This window comes from Bombus affinis, chromosome 8 (genome assembly GCF_024516045.1).
Source record: "Bombus affinis isolate iyBomAffi1 chromosome 8, iyBomAffi1.2, whole genome shotgun sequence".
NCBI lineage: Eukaryota > Metazoa > Arthropoda > Insecta > Hymenoptera > Apidae > Bombus > Bombus affinis.
In genome coordinates this window covers 3,119,054-3,144,309 of record NC_066351.1, presented here as the reverse complement: position 1 = coordinate 3,144,309, position 25,256 = coordinate 3,119,054, and the positions used below count along the sequence as shown (strand labels likewise).

At 33.5% G+C, this 25,256-nt stretch overlaps 1 protein-coding gene across 4 annotated transcripts in view; it reads right to left on the bottom strand.

The window, feature by feature from the left end:
* LOC126919428 (uncharacterized) overlaps positions 1 to 25,256 on the bottom strand; it is an 85,197-nt gene that overhangs the window by 35,580 nt on the left and 24,361 nt on the right. For 2 of the 4 annotated variants that reach the window (XM_050728731.1, XM_050728730.1), the window contains 2 exons: positions 22,041 to 22,129; positions 21,100 to 21,324 (listed from right to left, as the gene is read on the bottom strand). In XM_050728731.1, the coding sequence (XP_050584688.1) occupies positions 21,100 to 21,324; positions 22,041 to 22,057 (242 nt within the window). In that variant the 5' untranslated portion in view covers positions 22,058 to 22,129. Of the gene's footprint in view, positions 1 to 21,099; positions 22,130 to 25,256 lie in introns of all 4 variants that reach the window. The other 2 variants (XM_050728729.1, XM_050728728.1) reach the window with 2 other exon arrangements.

Sequence of the window (25,256 nt, the reverse complement as noted above, 5' to 3'; positions counted from 1 at the left end):
CCGAGAGGTCAGAATGTGTGAATCGAGAAGTCAGAGTTAGTTGAGAAGTCGAGGAGTAGAGTTGTTAGCGTTGTCGAGTTGCAAGAGTTGCTAGTGTCACAGGAGAGATTCGACTACCTATGTGATAAGACAGCCAAATTCCAAGCGCCTTATCATGAGTGACCACCAGGATAGCGTTCGGTCACTCTGCCCGTTCCCAGAGACATATGACAAGTGCAACCAAGGTCTTTTCCCACTCCCACGAATAAAAAAATATAAATACTCCTCCTAAAATCATCCAAGTCAGTCTGAATCAATCCAAGCCAGCCCGAATCACTGTTTGATAATAAAAGAATTCGACATTTTAATCACTTGTTGAATATTTTTTACGCGACATTTTGATGATCCTGCCAGGATTCATTCGCTTCAGTGTAAACGAAATCACGATTTCGGCGTACGCGCATCATTGAAGATTGATGAATCAGCGAACCACTGCTAATCTTTGCTACTACGAAGCCCTGCAGCAACTTTCAACGTTCCACTACGGTGAAACTAGACGAGAGGACTACGATCAGCGCAGAGCAAGCCTACGAATAAGATTCGGAATCTAGAATCAACCAGAGGGGAAACACCCCCAGAGACTCCTCAACGGCCATAGCTACTACGATAAGCGGAAAATCTGGATTCATTTGTACATTACCGTGTGAGAAAACCAAGTTTCTCAAGCGTTTCAAGGTCAAATAGCAACAATAGTTCAGACTCGATAAGCTCGATTAGAACATGTCCACATCACGAAAAGATAAAATCGAAACTATCAATACCGCTTCTACAACTGGAGCTATGGATAATTCGACTCGTGCCATACTCGACGCGATACAAAAGCAAAACGAGAATTTCACTAAGCAAATCGAACTTCTTACGCGACGTATAGAAAAGACAGTGAAAACAAGAGACGTGCAGCATAGACAGAACTACTAGATAAACACATCTCTAAAATAAAAATAGGACACGACGCTACTACAGAATTAGGCTCCCTTATTACCATAGACGAATCTATTACCGCTAGAGACAGAACTTCTCCACTATCCGCCCCGATTCGACCAGAAGTAAACAACCATCCCTCTTATGAAGACCGTTTAGCGCACTTCGCTTCTCCGAACTTACGAGCCAAAGACGCGATAGCATGTATTCCACAGTTAAACGGCGAAGACGATATCGGAGTAGAAGAGTTCTTACGCGAAGTACGCGAAATGCGAGCCATGTATAGCGAACAACCGCTCTTACTTAAAATAATCAAGATCGGGAAAATTACGGGTAAAGCCAAAATGGTCATCCGCAATATACCAATCAGCGAATACGGACATCTATACGATGCCCTACGACGAAACGTAGCCACCCAAACCTCCGTTAGGGAACAACAAGACCAGCTACGCGAAACAAGTCAGCGCAACGACAAAAATGTTCAAAGCTATATCATCAGGTTCCGCAGAGCATTCAATAAGCTACAATATAGTATAACAAACGAATACTCTGATGAAATTACTAAACGAGCAATGAACGATAGAATTCTAAGAGACTCTGTAACTGATTTCATTCGAGGTCTAAAAACCGAAATAGAACAAGTATTACTCGCCAATCCACCATACAATATCGTCGAAGCTGAAAAGAAAGCCGCCGACATCGAGCGATACTTCAGGGAAGATCGAAGTCGACGACCAAAACCAATGGAACGATCACGATTCTCCGAGCAGCAACGGCCAATGACCAGTAATCCTAACACAACCATTAGAAAACCAATTCCAACACTTAATCCAATGCCAAGAAACTTCTGACAAGCTGAACGAATGCCACTTGCCCAAAGAACTCAACGAAAATGTTTCAAATGCAACCAAATCGGTCATGTTTCCAGTCAATGCAGAAATTTTTAAACACCCAGCCAATATCCGAGACCACCAGCAGCCCACAATCTCGAGACACGCAAGGAAGAAGCAGAGGAACTAATAGACCAGACCTACGAGTTAACACCACAACAGGAAGACTACCCACAGTGGTTCTACGATCCAACGGACGACGACATAAATTCCTCGTTGACAGCGGAGCAGGAATTAACATACTCAAACGAAGATGTGTATTACAACCAAGAACAATAAGAGAACAAAAATTCTCGACGGGACACTCGAAATTTAAGACTAACGAACACGCTTTTGTAAAATTATTCGATAAAATTTTAGAATTATTTGTAGTAGATGATAACTTTCCAATTATAGAGGACGGCATACTCGGTTTGCCAGCCCTATCTAAATTCAAATTTGAACTCTCGAATCAACAACTAAAACTTGACAATAATATTCTTTTATTGCAACAGGAAAACGACGTACTCCCAAAACAAGCAATGTTAAAGACAGTCTACCTGGAAGGAAAACCGACAACGATATGCTTTATCAATGGTAGTGAGTGCTCAGCCAAAATAACCAATCTTATCGAAAACTCAAATACATACGATCAAGTCTCCACATTTAAAGATTTAATCAAACACTCGCATATAGAGAAAACTCTCCGTGAACCAATCGAAAAGATATTGCTGTTTTACCCCGACGTATTCAATTTAGAGATCGACCTTTTACCATGCACTAACCTTGCTAAACACGCAATAACGTTAAAAAAGAATAAAGTCATTAACACAAAATCCTACCGACCACCCGAATGCCACAAAGAGGAAATTAAACGATAAATAGACGAAATGCTACAAAAGAACATCATAGAACCATCTGATTCCCCTTACAATTCACCAGTCTGGGTAGTACCAAAAAAGGCAGACGCCTCAGGGAAACAGAAATGGCGAATCGTAATAGATTTCAGAAAAATAAACAAGCTAACTGACCAAGACGCATACCCATTACCCGACATAGACGACATACTATCCCAACTAGACAACGCAAAATTCTTCTCATTTATCCTCCAGATTCCACCAAATCCAAATGGACACAGACTCTAAGAAATACACGAAACTAGAATATCTCGGACATATAGTAACCGCCGAAGGTGTAAAGCCAAATCCCAAAAGGTTAGAAGCCGTTAGTAACTTCAAACAGTCACGTAATCCCACAGACATCAAATCGCGAAACCATTGACTGAACTTACAAAGAAAGAGACACCATTTCATTGAACAGATAAAACCCAGGAAGCATTCCAGACGTTAAAAAGACAAACTCTGTTCATCACCCGTACTAAAATTCCCAGACTTTACAAAACAATTCACATTAACGACCGACGCCAGTAACGAAGGCATAGATGCTATCCTATCACACGACGGACATCCATGTTGTTATATCTCACGAACTCTGAATCCACCGGAACGAAATTATTTCACAACCGAAAAAGAACCTGTAGCAATCGTATGGGCCGTGAAACGCCTCCGACAATATCTGTTAGGCCGAAAATTCCGTATTCGAACCGACCACCAAGCGCTAAAATGGCTACAGAACTGCAAAGACCCCTTATCACGCCTGATGAGATGGCGACTAAAATTAGAGGAATACAAATACAATATAGAATATACGAAAAGAGAAGATAATACTGCAGCCGACGCACTATCTAGAATACATGTTCTGACCAGACGAAGCGAAAATTTAAACATAGAACTCGATAAAAAGTATCACGATTGGGAAAAATCTACCGACGCGTTATCCAAGATTCTCAAAATGACTCTGAACCGTAAATCTTTCTATCAATTATCCAAAACAGAGCTAGGAAATTACGACAGAGTCAAATGGTTAACTAAATTAAACGAAATTATTCATACGAACGAGAAGATAAGTATAGGCGACGACAGTTTCACAGAAACCGAGAAGAATGCGATCAAACGAATTTTATTATTCCTGAACAATACCGTGAAAGAATTAAATTTTGCATGGAAACCAATTCAAACATATAGCGACGAAGAAATAGACAAATTATTAAAAGAAAATCACGATTTTCCAATTACACCCCGGTATACAAAAGACATACGACCGCATTCGTGAACGGCACAGAGTACCAGATTTAATGAAACGCATACAACAAGACGTAGAATCATGCGACACCTGCCAAACATCTAAAACTACACGTATCCGACCACGTGAAGAACCTTGTATCACTGACACGCCCCTCGAACCAAACAATAAAATTGCTATAGACTTATTAGGCCCATTGAAAAAGGCAAAGAAAGGCAATCAGTACATTCTATCCATACATGACGACCTGACAAAATACTTGATACTCGTGCCACTAAAGACTCAGCAAACGGAAACAATTTGAAACGCACTCTTGAATCATTACATTTATATCTTTTCCGCCCCAAAAAAGATACTAACCGACCGCGGACAGAATTTTATATCTAGTTTGATGCAACAGTACGAGGACGCGTTTAAGATCAAACATATCAAAACGACATCCTTCCACCCACAAAGTAACGGATCTTTAGAACGAACACACGTAGTAGTAACCGCATGCTAAAATCGATACAGCGAAATTCAGATGAGGATTGGGACGATCAACTTAACTTTGTATGTCTTGCATATAACACGATGATACACGACTCCACTAGTTAGACGCCATTCGGACACCAAGCCTATCTCTCCTCCACAATATCCAAGAATCCCCAACGCACATACATAGACTAGGTGACGTTCCGCAAAAGAGAATGGGACTCTAGACTCCAACACGTTCGCGAAACATTGATCAAAAGCAAACAGCGATATCAGCGCGACCAAAAACGTAAAATTATAAAACCTCAATCAGTTTTCAAAGAAGGAAACTCCGTTTTAGTACATAACGATCATAATGGTTAGGCCCATACACGATTGGTAAAGTATGCACTCCATACTATCTGATCCAAGCCAAAGGATACACGGTAATCGTTTAAAACCTTCTTTCCAGGTCGACACACCACTTTGCCGGAATAGTATCCACGCAGATAAGTATTGCACCATTAGAAGGAAACTCTATATTCGTAGAAAACATAAGAAAAGAATGTTTGTGTAGCGATACTGCCAATATTATTGTAGGATTAGACACTAGCGATATATATGAGCAAATAAGCATGACAGTACTATATAAATCAACAATAGACTCACGCGCAACCAACAAAGAATACGCTGAAGTGTTAGACAGATTACAAAATCGCATCAATAACCTGAAACAACTCGCAAAGTACTTGAAAGCGTTAACACACACTCGAAGCAAACGAGGTTTATTCAACATCATAGGTTCCGTATCGAAAAGTCTGTTCAGAACTCTCGACAATGACGATCTTACACTCATAAACGAGAATATGGACAAACTATTCGATGACAACAATAAAATTAAGACTATAATACCAAATCAAACAGCACTTATTAGGAAAATTGTAAACTTAGAAAACCTAAACCACCTAGAGAAATCATATAACGATGTATTAAAACAACAATAGTAGGCAAATATCGGTAGATTTATCAGGTCTGTAAGTATGAAACCGGAATTTGCCTATAGATGGCCCTAGCTGATAATGTAGTTATCACTAAACTGCGTCATTGATGTCAAAAGTCTTTGTTGACATCTTACAAACATTTTCGACTCAGAACAATACAAGTTTCATACAACAGCATAGTTTGTAATAGCGTTGAACATATCGAATTTTGTGCCTGGAAACTACGATTTGCGGACAGCATTGATTTTCTGTTACCATTTGAAGAAAACTACTGCAGAATCGCATCGAATATTTGTTGAAGCTTATGGTGAGCATGCTCTTGGTAAATCACAGTGCTTTGAGTGGTTTAAAAAATTCAGAAATGGCAATTTTGACGTGAGGAACGAAGAACGTGGAACGTGGAACGTGATCTATTATGAGCTGTTAAAACCTGGCGAAACCGTTAATACTGAGCGCTACTGACAACAAATGATCGATTTGAATCAAGCTTTGCGTGAAAAACGATCAGAATATCAAAAAAGGCAACACAAAATAATTTTGCTTCGTGATAATGCACCATCACATGCAAAACCGATCAAGGAAACGATTGAAGCGTTCAGTTGGGAAATACTTACTCACCAGACTTGGCTCCGTCCGATTACTATTTATTTGCATCGATGGGATACGCACTTTCTGACCAGCACTTTACTTCTTACGAAAATGTACGAAAATGCCTCGTTTGCCTCAAAAGAGCGACAGTTTTTTGGCGTGGCATCCACCAATTGCTCGAGAACCGATTGCCGCAGCAAAATAATAAACATCAAACCTCACATCGAACATTGCCAAATAACTGTACTTAATATTGAAGATATTAGCTTTATACCGCTCAGAATTAGCAACAGCTATATTGCGATACCGGCAAACCCGATACAAATAGACACAATTTGTCAAACGAAACATACCTTGCAAAAACTTGACAAGCCCTCCATCACAAGAGCCAACACTTCCTGCGATATATTGTACAAAGATGAACACATGCTTATAGGTGAAGCAAAAAACGAAGTCAAATACGAAATCAAAACTAAAAACCTAGCGCTCAAAACAAACGATAGCTTTATTCATCTGTTAGAGAAACTCGAACGAGCACCAAAGATAATAGATAATTTACAAGGCTATAAAACCACGATCGATAAAATAGGCGACGAGATAGAAACTCTTAATTTCGAACATAGAATCAAAAATAGTATTGGGAACTAACCACACTCCAGATATGAGGGTACATAGCATTAGGCATGCTAGGTATATACGAATTAAAAAATATAGGAGTATTCAAATGCATCAAAAAATGTATACCGAGCAGTTTATGTATCAATTTATGTTGCTGCCGAAATGAAACCGTAATCAACAGCCACAATGCAACATCCCCACCAGCACCAAGCTCCCCGGCCTCAACACCCAACATCTATATCCCGACCAACACATACCACCTCGAAGAAGAAGAAGAATCAGCTGAGATTTTCAAGCCACGCCGAGTCCAATTTCACAAAAGCCTTCTGAAGAAAACTTGAGGGACCAAGTTCAATCTAAGAAGGGGGGAATGTCACAAGAGAAATTCGACTACCTATACGATAAAACAGTCAAATTCCAAGCGGCTTATCATATTATCATGAGTGACCACCGGGTAGCGTCCAGTCACTCTGCTCGTTCCCAGAAACATATGACACTTGGTTGCACTAACCAAGGTCTTTTTCCACTCCCACAAATAGAAGAATATAAATACTCCTCCCAAAATCATCCAAGTCAGTCTGAATCAATCCGAGCCAGCCCGAATTACTGAGTGAAAATAAAAGAATTCAACATTTTAATCACTTATTGAATATTTTTTACGCGACACTAGAGTTCTTAACTTTGTCGAATTGCGAGAGTGGTTGAAATCAAATACAATTGTTGCGTTTAGTTCAAGTTAAACAACTATCGTTTTCTATCTAATTAATATCTGTATAGTTTATTTATTGTAAATAAATTATAAATAGTAAATTAAATTAATTAAAATTATTAAAAATTTAATTAAATAACTTAAAATTTATACCTAAATTTTCCCGATACTACAATATATTTAACGAATACAAAAAATTTTTTTAAGTAAAAAGGAAAATTATAACAGATTTCTAATCCTATTTCATGGGCTGCAATATTCAATCGGTGTGAAAGATCCACCTCGTAATTCTTGATTAAAACAAAAAACCAAAAGAGGATTAAATTATTATATATTTTTCTTCTCGATGAGGTTCTTTGGTTTTTCGTTTCAGTCAAGAATTAGGAAGTGGATCTTTCACAACGATTGAAAACTGCAGCCCGTGAAATAGGCTTAGAAATCTGTTATAGTTTTTTCTTTACTTTAAAAAAAATTTTTTTGTATTCGTTAAATATATATATAAAACCATACCTCAAAATTCAATAGCATCATTTCTTTCTTCCCCTTCTAAGAAAAATCACAAAAAGACGCTGTTTTAGAACATTCTAATTCAGGACACTCCCTTAATTGAGAAAGCACTTGCCCGGCAAGCGATTTCGCTTATATTTATCCGCGTTGGAATCCCGATTCTACAACTCCTGCAATTCGTGGGATGAAAAATATTCAGCCGATCTAGTTGCTAGAACGATTCGAACCCAGATCCTCCGCTTCCCCATTAATTAAAGATGGTATTTCCTTGGCCGTGTTGCCATACGCGGATAAGTCTGAAGCAACTTTGATGTCGACTCGCAAGGGCGACGTTTATTGTCCGTTTCACATCTTTGTTAATCACGTTTGACGATCGACAGATTGGGAAGCAGTCCAATCACAAACGTAATACGGTCCGACTGTAACGGCCGAATTAGTATTTATTAAATGCTTTTATTTTAAAGATACATCTTCCCAATAAAAATTATAAAAAGCATATCCATTTCCTAAAAACAACAGCATTTTTATTCTACAAATGTTTCTATTTAATAAAAATTAATAAAGTCTTTTTAACAATAATCAATTGTTTGGTAAATATTCTAGAAGCAAATATGTTACAAGTATATAAAATGTTCGGCTACAGGTGAAAAAAATTTAAAGGGTGATTTTTGATCCTAAAATAGAATGAGAATCAAAAATAAGAAATTGCATTTTGGGCTTTATTTTTTAGTTATTGACAATTAAAAATCAGCTGAAATATTCTTGTGCATGAGTATACCTACTTACATGAACGAAAGTAGGTCAGCCTAAGTAGCGAGATGCACTGCCTCATGGAATCTTCGAGTAGAGAAGATTAATATTTCCTCTAATCATTTGCCTCCATAAATAATTAATAAATAAAATTACATGCAGGTACCATTTACACGATTCAATAAACATCATCAATCCAATTACTCAATCACAGGCAAAAGATTAGAGGAAATATTTATCCTCTTTATTCGAAAATTTCATGAGGCGATTGCGTTATGCTGTTATGAATTTTAATGAGTAGGCAGGTTTAGTGTTTAATCTACGATTTTTATTACAAAACGCCGTGCAAAATGGTTTATGTTTTCGAATGTCATAATCTTCTTTACCGCTTGTACAAGATAAGCTGCTGCCCGTGTATCGTTCTATTGGAGGATCGCTGTACACCCCGCTATTCAGGCTGATGTACTTTCGTTCGTGTAAAGAAATTTGCCCGCGTACAAGGATATTTCGGCTGATTTCTAATTGTCAATAACTAAAAAATAAAACTGGAAATACAATCATTTTGTTCTTGATTTTCATCTGATTTTAGCTTGAAGAATCACTTCTAAATTTTTCTACCACCACGAACACCCTGTATACTTATTTAATGAGATATTCTAATTAACTTTCGGAATCCAGTCATAGGATTTTGCACACATTTTTTAAAAAAAGGGATGTAAAAGAAATGGATTTTTTCAAAGATAAACAGTATGTAATTTCAAACTTTCTACTATTGTCTTCCCTTGTCATAATCTATAATAAATTGTGTTTTAAATAAAGTACAATTTTCTGTGAAATGTGTTTGTGAAATAATCCTGAAACATTGAATTCATTGTCCCACATTTGATTTTATGCATAATATAGTTTCACATCGTGGTTATATAAAGCTTAAAACTGAGTTGAATTATTAAAATATCGTACTGAATATTCTTTCCATTGATTAAAATCAACGCGTAGTCTTGGGGAGAATTTTTGCTGGAATATGTAGAAACGCGAGTCCGAATCTAAAAATGTATCTGGGTTATCTACGTACGATAATAGATCCTACTTACTCTGCATCTAAGTGCACAGCATAACTACATTGTAAACAAAATCCAAAAACTAACGGAACTTTAACATCATTTTCTAAGAGAGTGGTTGCGTTGCGCATGATCATGACAAGAAATCATGATTCCTTTAAGACTTTTTGTTGCCGTAATCAGTAGAATATAACATAATACAAAAATATTTAACTGTAACTCTCAAGGATAAGATCTATTTTGCACTTTTTTTTTAGAGTGATCTAACGTATTCACTGTGGTTGTTTTTATGCCTATTTCTTATACAGCCCGTACATATTCGGTTACACTACTATATCTGTAATCATACTATGATGCTAGGAAATTATGTCAAACACACTTAGAGTAATTTGTAATTCATTCAGACAGCGTTCAGAGAAATATAAACAAGTAAACGACAAGAACTCTGAATAAAAACATTACAAGTAAGTGATACAATTACATTCAATTTTGTCTGTTTTTAAGATTCAAGATTAACTCAAGATCGCTTTATTACTAATCGTTAGATTCGTTTTTCCTTCGGCTACAACTTACAAAAAAAAGATACATACACTTCGAAAAAATCAAGGTCATCTTAATATCTCAGGAAACATAAGATATAAAGAAAATAAAGTGCATCCATTCAATGAGTCCTTTCAAATGCAAGGCCAGAGATTTATCTAATCCGAATATATCGGATATATAATAAATAATAAATAATTCGAACTTAAAGTTTAGTATTCTGAAATCGACATTTCAATAAAAAACAAATACCGTAAATTGTTTAATTTACATAAAAAATATATTTTTGTTTTTACATTACTATGTTCTTAAAGTTTCTCTTCATATTTCCTCATTTTAGACATTTTTTATTCTTTTCAAGATCGTTCTTGAAAACGCGAACTCATTCTTTTTATTTTTCACGCGTGTAAACAAAGAGATTAAATCAGTCTCAACAAAATTACTATAAACTAACCGAATTTTATTATCTTTTATTATTGTTTGTCGTATTGACAGTGTAAGTTCTTCCGTATCCGTAAATAGACTTAGTACTTGTCATTTATAAGTATACGGACGTTGTTTTTGAAACTAGATAACAAGACTGCGAAAAAAGTCCGTGCAAAGTTGCTCTTGACTTCGAAAATGAGGATCAAATTTTCTTGCTTGCATTGTATTCTACTCAGCAAACACCAACCTTGCAATAGGAAGCATAGGTCACAATTCAACCATTCCCTTAGAAAATGGTTTTAACATTTCATTGCATTTGCATTGACATTATTTACGACATGTTTATATTTCGCAGTCAAGTAGAAAGTGTTAATGGGGATATTAATGGGGAAACAGGAAATTATATCTTAGTTCGTGAATGACCGATCCTAAGTAGAGTGATATACCTAACTTCATGATTTTAGAATATTACAAAATTATTATTACAATACTTCATGATAGCAATGAGCTAGCGAGAGCGCTAATAAATAGCGTAAAAGAAGATTCAATGTTATTAGTCTTTTCTTGGGTGGACACGTAAAAGACACATGAAAGCTACAACTACATTTATTTTAAATAGTATTATATATTTTTTAGTTGGTCGATGCTATTCGTTATAGGAAACTATTAAATTGATCATGCCTAAAAAGGAATTGGTTCAGGAGACACTTTAATAAATTTTGCTTTTGAAACAAGATAACAAAAAGATAATGAATATCTCCTGAACTGATTTTTTCCATAACTACCATACATATCAGTAAAAGTAATTTTGTAATATTTTTAAAGCAGGGAGTTAAATGCTTTATTCCATTTGGAATCGTTTATTTTGCGTGCAATGAAATAATTTCCTGAATCCTCATTAATATCCCGATATTTATTTTCTATATCTATTCTCTATATCTCTATGGACATATTGTAAAGAATGTCAATGCAATTTTAATATCATTTTCCAAGACAACGGTTAAGTTGCAACTTATGATTCCTTTCACGTACTTAGTTCTCGTGATGAATAGAATACGATGCAAGCAAGAAAATTTGACTTGCTTTTCTAGGTCAGACAATTTTACATGGAATTTTTTAGTCAAATACCAACAATATTATACACTATACATATACAAAAATGTTGGATGAGACTTATTTTTCTTGTTTTGCACTATATAGAAATGGTTGTATGCAATCTATCTTATACCAGTATGTGCGTTTGGTCGAATGATAATATTACAATGTTGCTTGCCAGGCAAAGCTGCATTATGAAAAATATCCAAAACACGCGCTTGCACACACACGATTGACTCTATAGACCGTAATGTAATGTAACACACATATAAATGTAATACGTATGTCGTTATGAAAAATATTTTAGGATGCTTCTTACTTTTTTATTCAATAAAAGCATACTTTCATATTATCAATTAGCAGAAAAATAGATATGTCATGTATCTTTTTTTCCTTTTATGCACCACACATATGTGGTACAATCCAAAAACTGCTGAGATTGTCTACTTATTATCATTTTCTATTATTTTACATATAAAAATATATGTCATATTATATAACATATTAAAAATTCGAAACTTGACTCGAAATGATTAAATTTGTTTTATATTATTGATAGTTTACAAGAAAAGGTGCAGGTTATGAGCTATACACATAATACCTAAATATACATGATCACAAGCTTACCAATCGGATACTGATACGATCGCGAATTACGAATGACGGACAACGGCCTCCCATCATCAGTTACACAAAAAGAATAATGGAAGGCGCCACAATCTCTGTACAGGAGTGCTGCCATTACCACTGAGTGTGAAACTCCAAACACAAACATATGCACGACATTTTATATCATAAAAAAAAAGAATGCAAAATCTACCAAGTGTAATTTTATTATCGGTATTTCTTGCAATTTTTATAAGTTGTGCTGTGCTATACTTATAATTACTAATATTACGGATTATATATTATACGATACTACAGCTATACTACTATTATAACATTAGTATAATAGCGTTAAAAAGTGTTGAATATAATCAATTGTATTTTATGTAAAGAATTTGTAAAGTTATTTTACATAGAAAGTTAATAAAGAATAATGAAACGAATAAAATATAGTTAAATATACAATATTATGTCTAACGAAAGAATAAACTTGGAAGAAAACTCTCACTAATTCTTCTGAAAAACATCTCATTTGTCATGTTTATTCTAAAATTGCACATTCTAATGTGATAACCAGAAATTTGAGACTCTCAGATTCAATTGTTGTACAATTATAAAAAGATTCTTTTGGAAAAAATATCCCAATGTTTCATAAATACTGCAACTGATTCTATTAGAAGTTAAATGACACAAAAATACTCACGCATATACATTGTAATAACTTATACAAAAATTAATCGAAAAATCATCAAATTGAAAATGTATGAAAATGCGCGTAAATATCCTAGATTTTCTCGCCTCAGATCATGGAATATGTGACAAATAGCGAATATCTGCCATTCAACATAAGTTAAAATTAATGGAGATAGACCAACTAGCAATCAGATAAAATAGTAATGCAAAAAAGAGGAGAATCACGCAAATAGAAACACGTATTGAGAGTTCAGAATACGATAGATACATTAAAGCAAAAGATATCCCATCAAGTACAAAAAGGAAAATCCCAGGAAACAAGAACAAATTAAGATTCATATTAAGATTCAATACGAAAAATGTTGGAACTAAATGGTCTGCAAGATCGGCTCTACAACAAATAAAGATCGAACACGAAACAAGCAAAAGAAGGAAAAACAATATGTGAGCTAATGAAAAAATCATAGACAATAAAACAAATTCATGTTAAAGACACCGATAAACACGGTATTCGGCTACAGGTGTAAAAAATTTAAGGGGTAATTCTTAGAGCTAAAATAAGATGAAAATCACGAGCAAAAAGATTGCGTTTTCGGCTTTGTTTTTTAGTTATTGACAATTAAAAATTACCCACAAAGATCCTCAAATCGAACGATACATGGACAGCAGCTTACCTCGTACAAGTCGCAGAAAAATAGATTATGACATTTCAAGATGTAAACCATCCTGCGCGATGTTTTGTAAGAAAAATCGTAGATTAAACATTAAACCTGCTCACTCATTAAAATATATAACAAAAGCACCGCATGGAATTTTCAAGTAGACAGAATTAGTATTTTCTCTAATATGTTGCCACCAGAAATAATTAATAAACGAAGGCACGTATAAACAATGTTTATACAAATTTCACACACACGCTGCGTAAATTCTTTTCGAGAGCGATCTTTTCTTTATCGCAAATTTATGTACTTGCTTTATGATGTAATTTATCTTAAGGTCTTTGTGAAAAGTACTTCCACTGACATACCTCAGAGCGGTTGTTACTATTCTCAAAGCTTCATCTTGAAATCTTTGGATAGTATTCAAGTTGCTTCCTTGGTCAGAGTTGTATACCATGCATCCATATAAGAAAGTAGCTTTGTATAACAGAACTTTTTTTGTAATATGAGGGAAGATTTGTATCCCAAGGCCTAATACAGACTTCTAACTTTTAAATATAATTATTTTTTCACTATTTATATATTATTTCTCTCCATAAGTTCTTTTTCCATACATTTTCCATACATTCCAAGATATTTAATTGTGTCTTTTATAAATATTGTATGTAGATATTTATTGTTCAACTTGATTTGTGGTCACATAATATATTTTAAAATAGAAGGTGGACTGATTCTTTTTGCACGCATTTTAATTTCTTGGCTACTTCTTGGTTCACACAGCTATCTTTTCCAAAGAATTCTATAGAAGTTTTGATGGTTCAGAGAGATTTTCGTGCAATGGCAATATCATAGCGCCGTTTAGATATGTAACTGTAAAAACATTTTCGCTGCAGGGTCAAGAGAGGTCTATAAATATATCTGTGTCACTTTTTATATAGCATTGTATTACACGATTCACAGTCACATGGTTCTTTTTAACACGTTTTATTCATAGTTACACAATTTTTTAACACATTTCATTTACATTTACTCGATGTTTTTTACTTACTTTTACACAGTTATAAAAAAGCTCACGTACGAATATTTCAAATCTTACTTTTCTTAAATATAATTTATATTTTCATGAAATAAAATATTTTTTGTGAATGTATTTTTATATTTTAAATTGCTTTTTGTATAGTATGTGTTAATTAGTTTGGTACAGGTTTTATACTTTCTTACAAATTAATTTTTACACAGCATTCGCTATACGATTTTGTTTGCATAGTGCGCGTTCACCATATAAGAAGAAAGCCAGGTGTATCTGATATAACATGGAGACTCGAACGCTTTCTTGAGAAACACTGGCTAATATGGGACTTATCTTGAGAAAACTGCTATTTTGTTTAACGTGAAAATATTTTTCGTTTAAGTAAAACTTCTGTAGAATATAATAATTGTGTGGCAGTTCTTGTTTGAGTTTGTATAATTAGCTTGTATGCGATACTCTATCGATTGCTTGACTCTCTTGCTTTCCAGTAGTGTTCCCGGAATCCAAATCGATATCGCAGTATCAAACAATTTCCTTTTATTATCTGTTTTACTTATTTTAAAAATAACTTCTCAGATAATTTTGATAGGGTGGCTATAAATAATTGAGAAAGAAATCGATTTATCGGAAAGTAGCTAGATATTTATCTAAGTTTGGAGTAAGGATGATTTCAGCAAATTTCCATCGTATTGGAAATTATTGGTTTCTGATTATTCGATTATTTATTTGCCTATTGTGATTATGTACTGTTTTTGGTAATTCTGTTAAAATTTTGTCAGTTATTAAATTATATCCAGGTGCTTTTTCCTTCATTCAGTAATTCCATCTCTTTTATTACTCTTTTGAAACTGAAATGTTGAGCAGATTTAAGGTATGTAAATACGAAACAGGAATTTTTGTACAGAAAATACACGTTTATTGTATGAAAATGATTAAAAATATTTTATTCGAAGTATTGCCCATCGCTAGCTATACATTTTTCCCACCTGTCTGGCAATTGGTGGATACCACGTTAAAAAAACTGTCGCTCTTTTGAGGCAAACCAGTCATCGAGCCATTTTCGTACATTTTCGTAAGAAGTGAAGTGCTGGTCAAAAAATGCGTGTCCCATCGATGCAAATAAATAGCAATCGGACGGAGCTAAGTCTGGTGAGTAAGCTGCGTGCGAAAGTATTTCCTAACTGAATGCTTCAATCGTTTCCTTGACCGGTTTTGCTGTATGTAATGGTGCATTATCATGAAGCATTTGTGTTGCCTTTTTTTATATTCTGGTCGTTTTTCACGCAAAGCTTGATTCAAATCGATCATTTGTTATCGGTAGCGCTCAGTATTAACGATTTGGTCTTGTAGTCGATGTCGGTGGTTCGCCTGGAGCTACACATGATCTTTTACGCTTAGGATTCTCAAAATATATCCACTTTTCATCGCCAGTCACAATTCGGTGGAGAAATGACTTTCTTTTGTATCTGGCGAGCAGTATTTCGCAAGTAGTTTTTCGATTTTCCTGCTGTCTTTCATTCAGTTCATGTGGAACCCATTTTCCCACCTTCTGGATCTTTCCCATGGCTTTCAAACGTATGGAGACGGCTTCTCGTGTCACGTTTAATTGATCAGCGAGTTGTTGTTGCGTTTGAGCGTCACCCTCATCCAACAATGCTTGCAATTCGCTGTCTTGAAATTTTTTCGGTGGACTTCCACATTCTTCGTTCCTCACGTCAAAATTGCCACTTCTGAATTTTTTAAACCACTCAAAGCACTGTGATTTACCAAGAACATGCTCACCATAAGCTTCGACAAGTATTCGATGCGATTCTGCAGCAGTTTTCTTCAAATGGTAACAGAAAATCAATGCTGTCCGCAAATCGTAGTTTCCAGGCACAAAATTCGACATGTTCAACGCTATTACAAACTATGCTGTTGTATGAAACTTGTATTGTTCTGAGTCGAAAATGTTTGTGAGATGTCAACAAAGACTTTTGGCATCAATGGCGCAGTTTAGTGATAACTACATTATCAGCTAGGGCCATCTATAGGCAAATTCCGGTTTCATACTTACAGACCTGATACTAAGTTACAATGAGATGTTTGGGCAATCCATAATGGCATTGCACTCGTTACCAGATGTCAAATCGTCATCGAATTAAAAGACTTTAGATAAGCGTATCGTGAAAATTTTAGCTTCATTCTGATCTTCTTTAGCCTATGAATTATTTTCCCCTCTTACGGATGGAATAGTCACTAGTTAGTTTTTGTGGCGTGCAAAAATAAGCGTGTGTTATTTCCTACAATTGATAGAGTTCAATGTTAATATAACATTGTTATATATTAATATTCGAAGACTAATCTAATAAGAGATCAAAGCTGGAATAAAAGTTAATATAATTTAGGGAGGCACCCTTTGTAATATAAAAATCAAAAAAAGTTTCTAATGAATCCAGTTGGCCAACAAAGTAGATTTATCTAGTTGTATCCTCTTGATAACATTGTTTTATGGAGTGTATCACCTTTGTAGTTGATGAGTCTTGAACTCCATTGCGGATATTTTGCATTGCAGTTTTCTCCTGCTATAAACCTCTCATTTAACATATTTAAATATTTTCGATATCGTAGAAGATAATATACCGCAACTATGACCAGTGAAACTCTTGAGTTCTTTATTTTGATGTTCGTAATTCGAAGGAAACATTGTTCATATTATTTATTTCACGGTATGACATCTTCCCATTAATCCCTCAAGCGATTATGTAGCATATATATATCAGTATCAAAGTCAATTCACAGTGGAAATGACGGATATAATCAGATGATGAAAATTATTGTGTATGTCATTGTTTATATCAGATATGTTAACTTATGAGACTTTGCTGTATGATACTTTGAAATATCTCATCTTACTGACCTACTTGTTCAAATTTATCTTCTTTTGTTCAATGATAAATTCAATTCTCAAGATAGTATATTGGTTACGATGGACATATACGCTAGTAGCGGGAAATTCATGCTAGTATAGAAAACACTTTCAGTGATAAAATATGACGCTCAAGGGATTAATAATCGTAGCAGTACCTTAAAATGAGTGGTTCCGTCTGAATGTAGCATGGTATATATTTTGTAGTTAAAGATATTGGAGTAGCTTTTATTTGTAAAATATGTTTTTAGAAATAGGAGCACATTCATTTTCTTTCGCTGTCTTAAATCGTTTGCGTTTCATATGATCATTTCTAAGTCGCAACCCATTGTTATTATTTTTCGGTAACGATCGTTAGCGCATTTATGATTATATTGCTTTGATTCATGAACTGGTTAAACAGTGTTTTCAATTTGTGTAAAAATTGGTTCAGGATTGAGTTATTATTAATATAGTTATTATTATCTACTTTTTCTGTGTTAACTTTTCTGGTCTAAACATAATTTTTCTCTTATTTCTTACTTCTGATAATTTTTGTGTCTCTATCTAATTTACCTCGTGGTTTGTAGATTTCTGTATTCGTGTACCCTTTGTAATTTGCGAAATGAGGGCATAATGTACATTTTTCTGAAAGGTCTCTTGATGTATTGCATGTGCTGAACCTGGAGGATAATTTTTTGTTCATACTAGACAATAATATGGTTTCGTACAGTATCTCGTGGTCCATATTATTGACAACAAACATCTCTCTGTAATATTACGACAGTAAATATTAGTGAAGCAGATGGATGTCCTCGTTTTTAACATTTTGACTTAGTTATATCCCGGTATTCGAGTATTATAATTCGATTTCGCACTTGCGTTCGCTTATTACCGTTATTCGTTCACTTATATTTACACATAAAACGTGCTATACATCTTGTCTCCGACTATTAGATAGTCCGATAAATTGCAACAGCAGATTTAAAGCAATAGAAGATATTGAGGAGGCAGAAGATAGTTCAAACAGTGACAGTACTTTCTATATCATCAATGAAATGCAGAATAAATAAAAAATGGAAGAAATACCGACATTTAGAACGATATACGACAGATAAGTGAAAAAGTTACTCAAGGAATATAGCAATAACATAATCGAAACATACATAGTAAGCCTAGAAACCACCAACGGTACAAATTACAATCTGTGGGAAACAGTAAAAAAACATTAAAAAACTGAAGGAGACTAATGCTCCATAGAGAACGCATAACGCGAAACAGAACTAGCCAAGAATACTTACAATACGAACAATAAAGTAAAACATACAAAACAAAAACTGAAACCTCCAAAGAAATTCAAAACAAGTTAGAAAGAAATCAAAGTGTTAATAAGAAATCTTAACCTTAAAAAGGTTTCAAGGTCTAATTATTTGAAAAAATCCTAAAAGACATAATATTAAAATCAATTAAGCACATTACAATATTGTTCAATGCAATCATGAGATTCTAAGACTTTGTATTAGTGTGAAAATATGCAAGAATTGTTCTACTGCTTACCAGAGAAACCAGTATAAACATCCACTTTATCAGACCGAGGTTATTACTCTCAAAAGGAGAACTACCAAAATATCAAATAAACATGTTACGTAGCTACGTAACTAACGGATTCTTTTATATTAAAATAGACAATGAAAATTCAAATACATATAAATAAATATTTTTTATATATACTTCAAATTCTCCCAAAGAACTAAGGAGATTAATGTTAACAAGTCATCATCATGTACAAGTCATCTAACAACGTATTTTGCTGCAATTATCAAAAATTGTAGAGAAAGACATAATAGAAGCGTCAGGTAAAGTAAAGAAAGGTAGACATAAAGATGCATAAACTCCAATGCAGGATCGTTCGAACATTTTTTATGGCGTAAATATCACATTTGTAGATGTATCGAAATAATTTAGCAAACTCTTAACTACAGTAAGTTTTGAATTAATATGTCTAGGGTATTAAGTACCTTAGTACGTTTTTGTAAAAACTATAAAACTGCATCGACTATGCCGATCAGAGCTATAGAATTCTGTTTAAAAGAAAATGCAATTGCATTTTTCAAGTATATCAATGCATAAAAGTGTAATATATTGTTTCCGCATTATACACCATTAGATATTATTTAATATTGACTCGAAGCATGTTTACCCATTTCTAACCATTTGGAAGATACATTTGTCCAGTTACGTGAAACACGCTATACATGTTTTTTAAACCTGTGACTATTCATATTCCAATACTTCTCTAAACGATGCGATGTTAAAATGAATCACAAACTAACAATTTATTTTATGCAATAGCTTTATCGACACATTGTGTATATAATAATAGTTGGGCTATTATGGACATATCCTTCAATTCTATAGAGTACAACTATCAAAACCAATCTGAAGAAAATTAAAACAGTATAATCCAAACTACTGAGGATGATACTTACGATACTGTACCATGTTATATAGGTAATAACAACATAGCGAATACTTTATGCGACTTATCAATCGTATAAACCCTTAAAAGTATCAACGAAAGACACTGGATCAGTATGAAACCTTCACCAAACCCTAACGATAGAAATTGCACGATACACTACCATCTAAAATCACTGAATGCCTATCCTAGGCTAAAAGTTACACTCATTAGACAACCATCCAAAAACCCCGCTACTGGAACATTCGTGAAGGCGACAATAATACGGATCAATGCATGAATGGAAAGAATGAAATGGAATGAATAATTGAAATAAACAAATGATTGTAAAGTTTAACTTAAACTTATTATAGTTCTGTTATATCAATAAAGAAACTCTCTACATTACTGAAACATTAATGTACATACTAATTATTAAATCTAATGTAATGTAAAATACTTTTAGTATATACAAGGTTTGCGCAACTAAGTTTATTTGAAATAATGGATACGTATCATTTGTTATAATTAACGCGCAGTGGTTAAAAAAAAATATTTGTAGAGCACTGCATTCATTATAACATTTACAAATTAATTAATTAGATCTATATGCTTGAAAATAAAACATAGGATTTAATAACAGATGCTTCATTAGAATAAAAATTTGAACAAGATGTGGACATTTTCTGATATAATACGCCACAACTCCCGAAAAATGATTTATAAGTGGATCATACAATCTGTGGTTAATTGTGGCTAATGAGCTTGCAGCGCATAAAGCTGGCTAGCAGAATATATATTTCATAAGCAACGCCGTATCTCGTACAAAAACTTTTTAATTGATCAACTAGGTAAATATTTTATTCCAAAAGAACACGATTTATGTCCGAAAACCTCAATTTTAATTAATATGATGATTGGTAAAGATAAAAATTAGCAAAAATCTTGACATCTAATATCTCAATAGAATCGCCATCTACCAATAAAATTTTTGTTAACGACCAAGTCGATAGTTTCGATAGATTGTCCGTATAAATAAATAACACAAACCTGTTGCTTTGAACCTGACGAGAGTCAGGTTTCGGTGATGGGCCACGACCAGAAAGATGTATATCGGTATAAGATTTAAAAGTAACGAGTCTGTTAACCCCTCGTAGTTCGCTTGCTATTGAAGAGACGCTAAATAGAGAGAGGTCAGTTGTAACACTTTCATGACTCGGCGATCGTAACATTCGTGACGTCACTTGAAGTGCTGGACATTGTGTATCTGTTAAACTATTACAGCATTGTATAGTAGTAGCTGGCGGTATTGGTGATGCCGGTTTTGCTTTACTTTCAGACATTTTCGTATCCCTCAACGTTTTCAACTATTAGAGAACTATTATTTTTTCATAAAATATGAAAAATTGTATGTTATTGTATTCATTATTTATCATCATACTTAATTCAATGTAACAGTTTTTCATAATTAATGAATTTTTTCTAATTTTCAGTTAATGTTAGCGGAATGAAGTTTTTCATCAACTCGAAGTCCTTAAAATTTCGTCAAAATATATATCTCCATTACTTTCGAAGTAATCAATTATATTCTTAAAATCTGACATTGAATGATAATTTTCAAAGATTTATTAATGTAATTTTAAATAGTTTCACAAAATTATGACAACTAATATTATATCGTATTAAAACACTAAATAAATTAATTTTAGATACTCTCGAATACTGCATTTGAACAACAATCAAATTATTTAAAATTTATTTAAAAATGATTTGCAATTTAGCAGTTAAACTGACAGAAATTCAATAAACAAGTATTTTCTATTGCAATTAAATTTGTTTTATACCAGATGACAATAACATTCTTACGCCCGCTTTCATATATATTTGTTTTTGTTATTTTTCGTTTATATCTCTGTAAAATCAAGAATTTTGTTGCTGTTCCAAATTCATTACTGCGGACACGAGGATGATTGTAATATATACTTCTATACCTTTTAATTGTATTCATTAGAATATTGCAATATTCCCATATTAATGCCGTACTGTAACTTGTCTATTGTTTTATCGGTCACCAAAATCCCTGAAAAAAAATTATATATGTTATCGCTATAAAATTATATTGTCCTTAATATAGTATTATTAGTAATAATATATATATACATATGGTAATAGTTTACTTATTGTAGTTAGACTATTGTAGTTGCCTAATAAAATCTTTGTCATGCCACAAGATTATTTGTCATGACTTTGGGCGGTGATTCTACACCCCCGAATTAATAGAGATTTGTTAAATAAGTAGATCGCAAAATTACCCTTTAATATGATTTTCAACGTCAAAATTTTTTTTAATTACATCATATAGTACTATCACGAGGAGCTATACCAAAAAGTGTTTAAAGTTCCGTTAATTCTTAAATTGATCTTATTTATTATATTGTGGTAATATATTACAGATAAAAGACAATATAAGCGCCAAAATAAATAAACTAAAATTGATATATACTAAAAGTAAATAAATAAACAAAATAAATAATATAATAATAATATAGTATCATATAATATAATGGGTATGATGATAAACAATAAAGGTTAGAAAACGTGCCATTGATGAAGCCGGTGGGAGCTATTCTTTATTACGTAGTATAATATCGACAATCGTCAAGAATTAATAAAAGACTGTAGCATCGAGAAGTTCCAGATCATTGTGATTCCCAAAGAGTTCAATGGTTAACAGTTGTTACAGCAATTCTTCATTCGACGGATCTCGTGTTCATTGGCGTAAGAAAGGAAATTTTTACGTGTGTATTGATATATATGCAAAGAATAGCTCGTCGAATAAGTATTATACTTTACACGACGCAGTGAGAAGAATAATATGTGAAAAAGATGAACATCCTTACAAGGTTCACCGTGTGCAAGAACTTCATAGAATGAACTGTTATTACATACGTTTGGGTTTTGATATTTAATTGATTTACACAGATTAGTTTTGTATGCTCTGTATTTCACCATCTTGTACAATCATTACATCACACCGGATACTCAGATAAAAAAACGTGGCGGACGGGGGAAAACAGAAGAGAACCGCAAGCAGTTGTACGAACTCTGGATATAGAAACTAGTGATCATACCAACATGACATTTATCTCAACGTGAACTACATCGCTCAACGAAAATTTTATCGCTGAATGCGATTAATTTAAAAGATATTATACTATTAAAATGATTCGAACGCAACCCATGATGTCTTAAAGATATCCTGTTCACGGATGAGAGTAGATCTTCCACAGCAACATTCTCAGTCATCAGAATGCCAAATTTAGACGTATAGTGATCCTCACATTATGACGCAGAGATTTAGTTAGGGCCGCTTGATATGTCTGATTTATTTCACATCTGAATCTGCATCTTTTCCATATAAATAAAGGCAATTTGAAAGTTGAAGTGATAGATGTTATACGTTCACAAGTAAGTAGATATTAGCATTGACCTTATTTTGTGCTACTTCTGATTTCAAAATATGAATAAGATCAATTTCAGAATTAACGAAATTTTCAACATTTTTTTCTAAGAAAACCAGTCATTTGTGACCCATGGTTCTTTTGAGACTTTTGTTTCCCGTGATGAATACTGTATGATGTCATAGAAAAATTTTGAGAAATCTTCTCAAATCAATCATATATATCAATTCAATCAATCATATTTAAGGTCAATTTTGTGGTCCATTTTTTAAACAGATCTCCACCGATCTGAAGATATAGAATCACCTTCCAAAGCGATAATAAATAATTTTTGAATAGCCTGTACATATATGATTTTGAACTCCATATTTAAACCAAAGAAAACAAAACGGTAGTATCTTATGATATGCTATTAGTAATCGCATTTAGGATTCCAATAGTTCAATGAGAGGATGAGAGAGAGAGAGAGAGAGAGAGAGAGAGAGAGATTTCATACAGACTCCAACGCACCCCAAAATATCTTTTACTGCCTCCTTGTTCTCCGTTGCTACAAAGTTGATGATATTTTTGTTTGAGATAGGCTTCAATCCGAATCTTTCGTATTGCAGCCAGTAAATTAAAACATTTTTTACTTGCAATTTTATCCGGTTTTAATTTATAAATGCGAACTACCGATAAGCTATCTGCTGTATCGAAAAAATGTTCAAACAGCAATCAAATGTTGTCGAGTAGATTCATGCAAAAAATTCCACTTAAGAGAATATATGTCACCTTTATATGATCTCTACGCGTTCGTCTACAGAAAAACTAATTACTAACACATTATGTTCCCTCAAAAACATTCAATTCCTCTTTGAATGTATTTTTTATACAGCAGGTAGTTTAGCAGTAATTCGTAATTATAAATTACAATCAATTCGTAGAAACCAAGCCCTCTTGGATTATTTTGTTATTCAACGCAATTTGCCTATGAGTCTTAATTGCACAAGGATTTTTCTGTACGTTATTGATTGTTCAAACTTAAGTATCCAATTTTCTCTCCTTACGTCAAGTCCGCTATTCTGCTACACAGGATATTTCATGTGAAATAGGTCACCTAAACTCTTTCGCTACTTGTTATAATACGTGATATATATTTACGTATTTTACGTAACTTTAATAAACTTGCGCAATTTAATTGACTTTAAGAGGCGAATCAAACAGAAAAAACTTTTCTTAGCAAATATAATTTTTTAATAGTTTTCTTCAAAGTCATCTATGTTTTTTGAGGATATACACATAATTTCTTCTATTGTATGTTATAGTCAACATTACTTTACATTCATCGATGTATGATGGTATCAGCTTAAAATGTCCTTGAAGTCACAAATTTTAAGATTAGTGTCGAACATTACATTACATTCAACGAGATTCTAGGTTTCAACCACGACAAAAGTCAATTTAAGATTGAAAATAAACACATTTATTATTGCTCTGCAGCTATTCAAGGATTTACTTTCAGTACATCCACAAACTCGAAGGAGGCAAAAATTGAAATCATTTTCATTTATGATAAAACTCAACAATGTCTAAGAGAAACTGTATAGAGCTACAAAGAAATATTTCCAATAGGTAATTGTCCATTGCATTCTATATACACAAATATTATTAAAATATTTCGTGAAAATAGTAGTATCGGTGACAAACATGAGGAACGTAAGACTATTAAACAAATTATGACCATGAAACAAATCATTAAAGTTCATC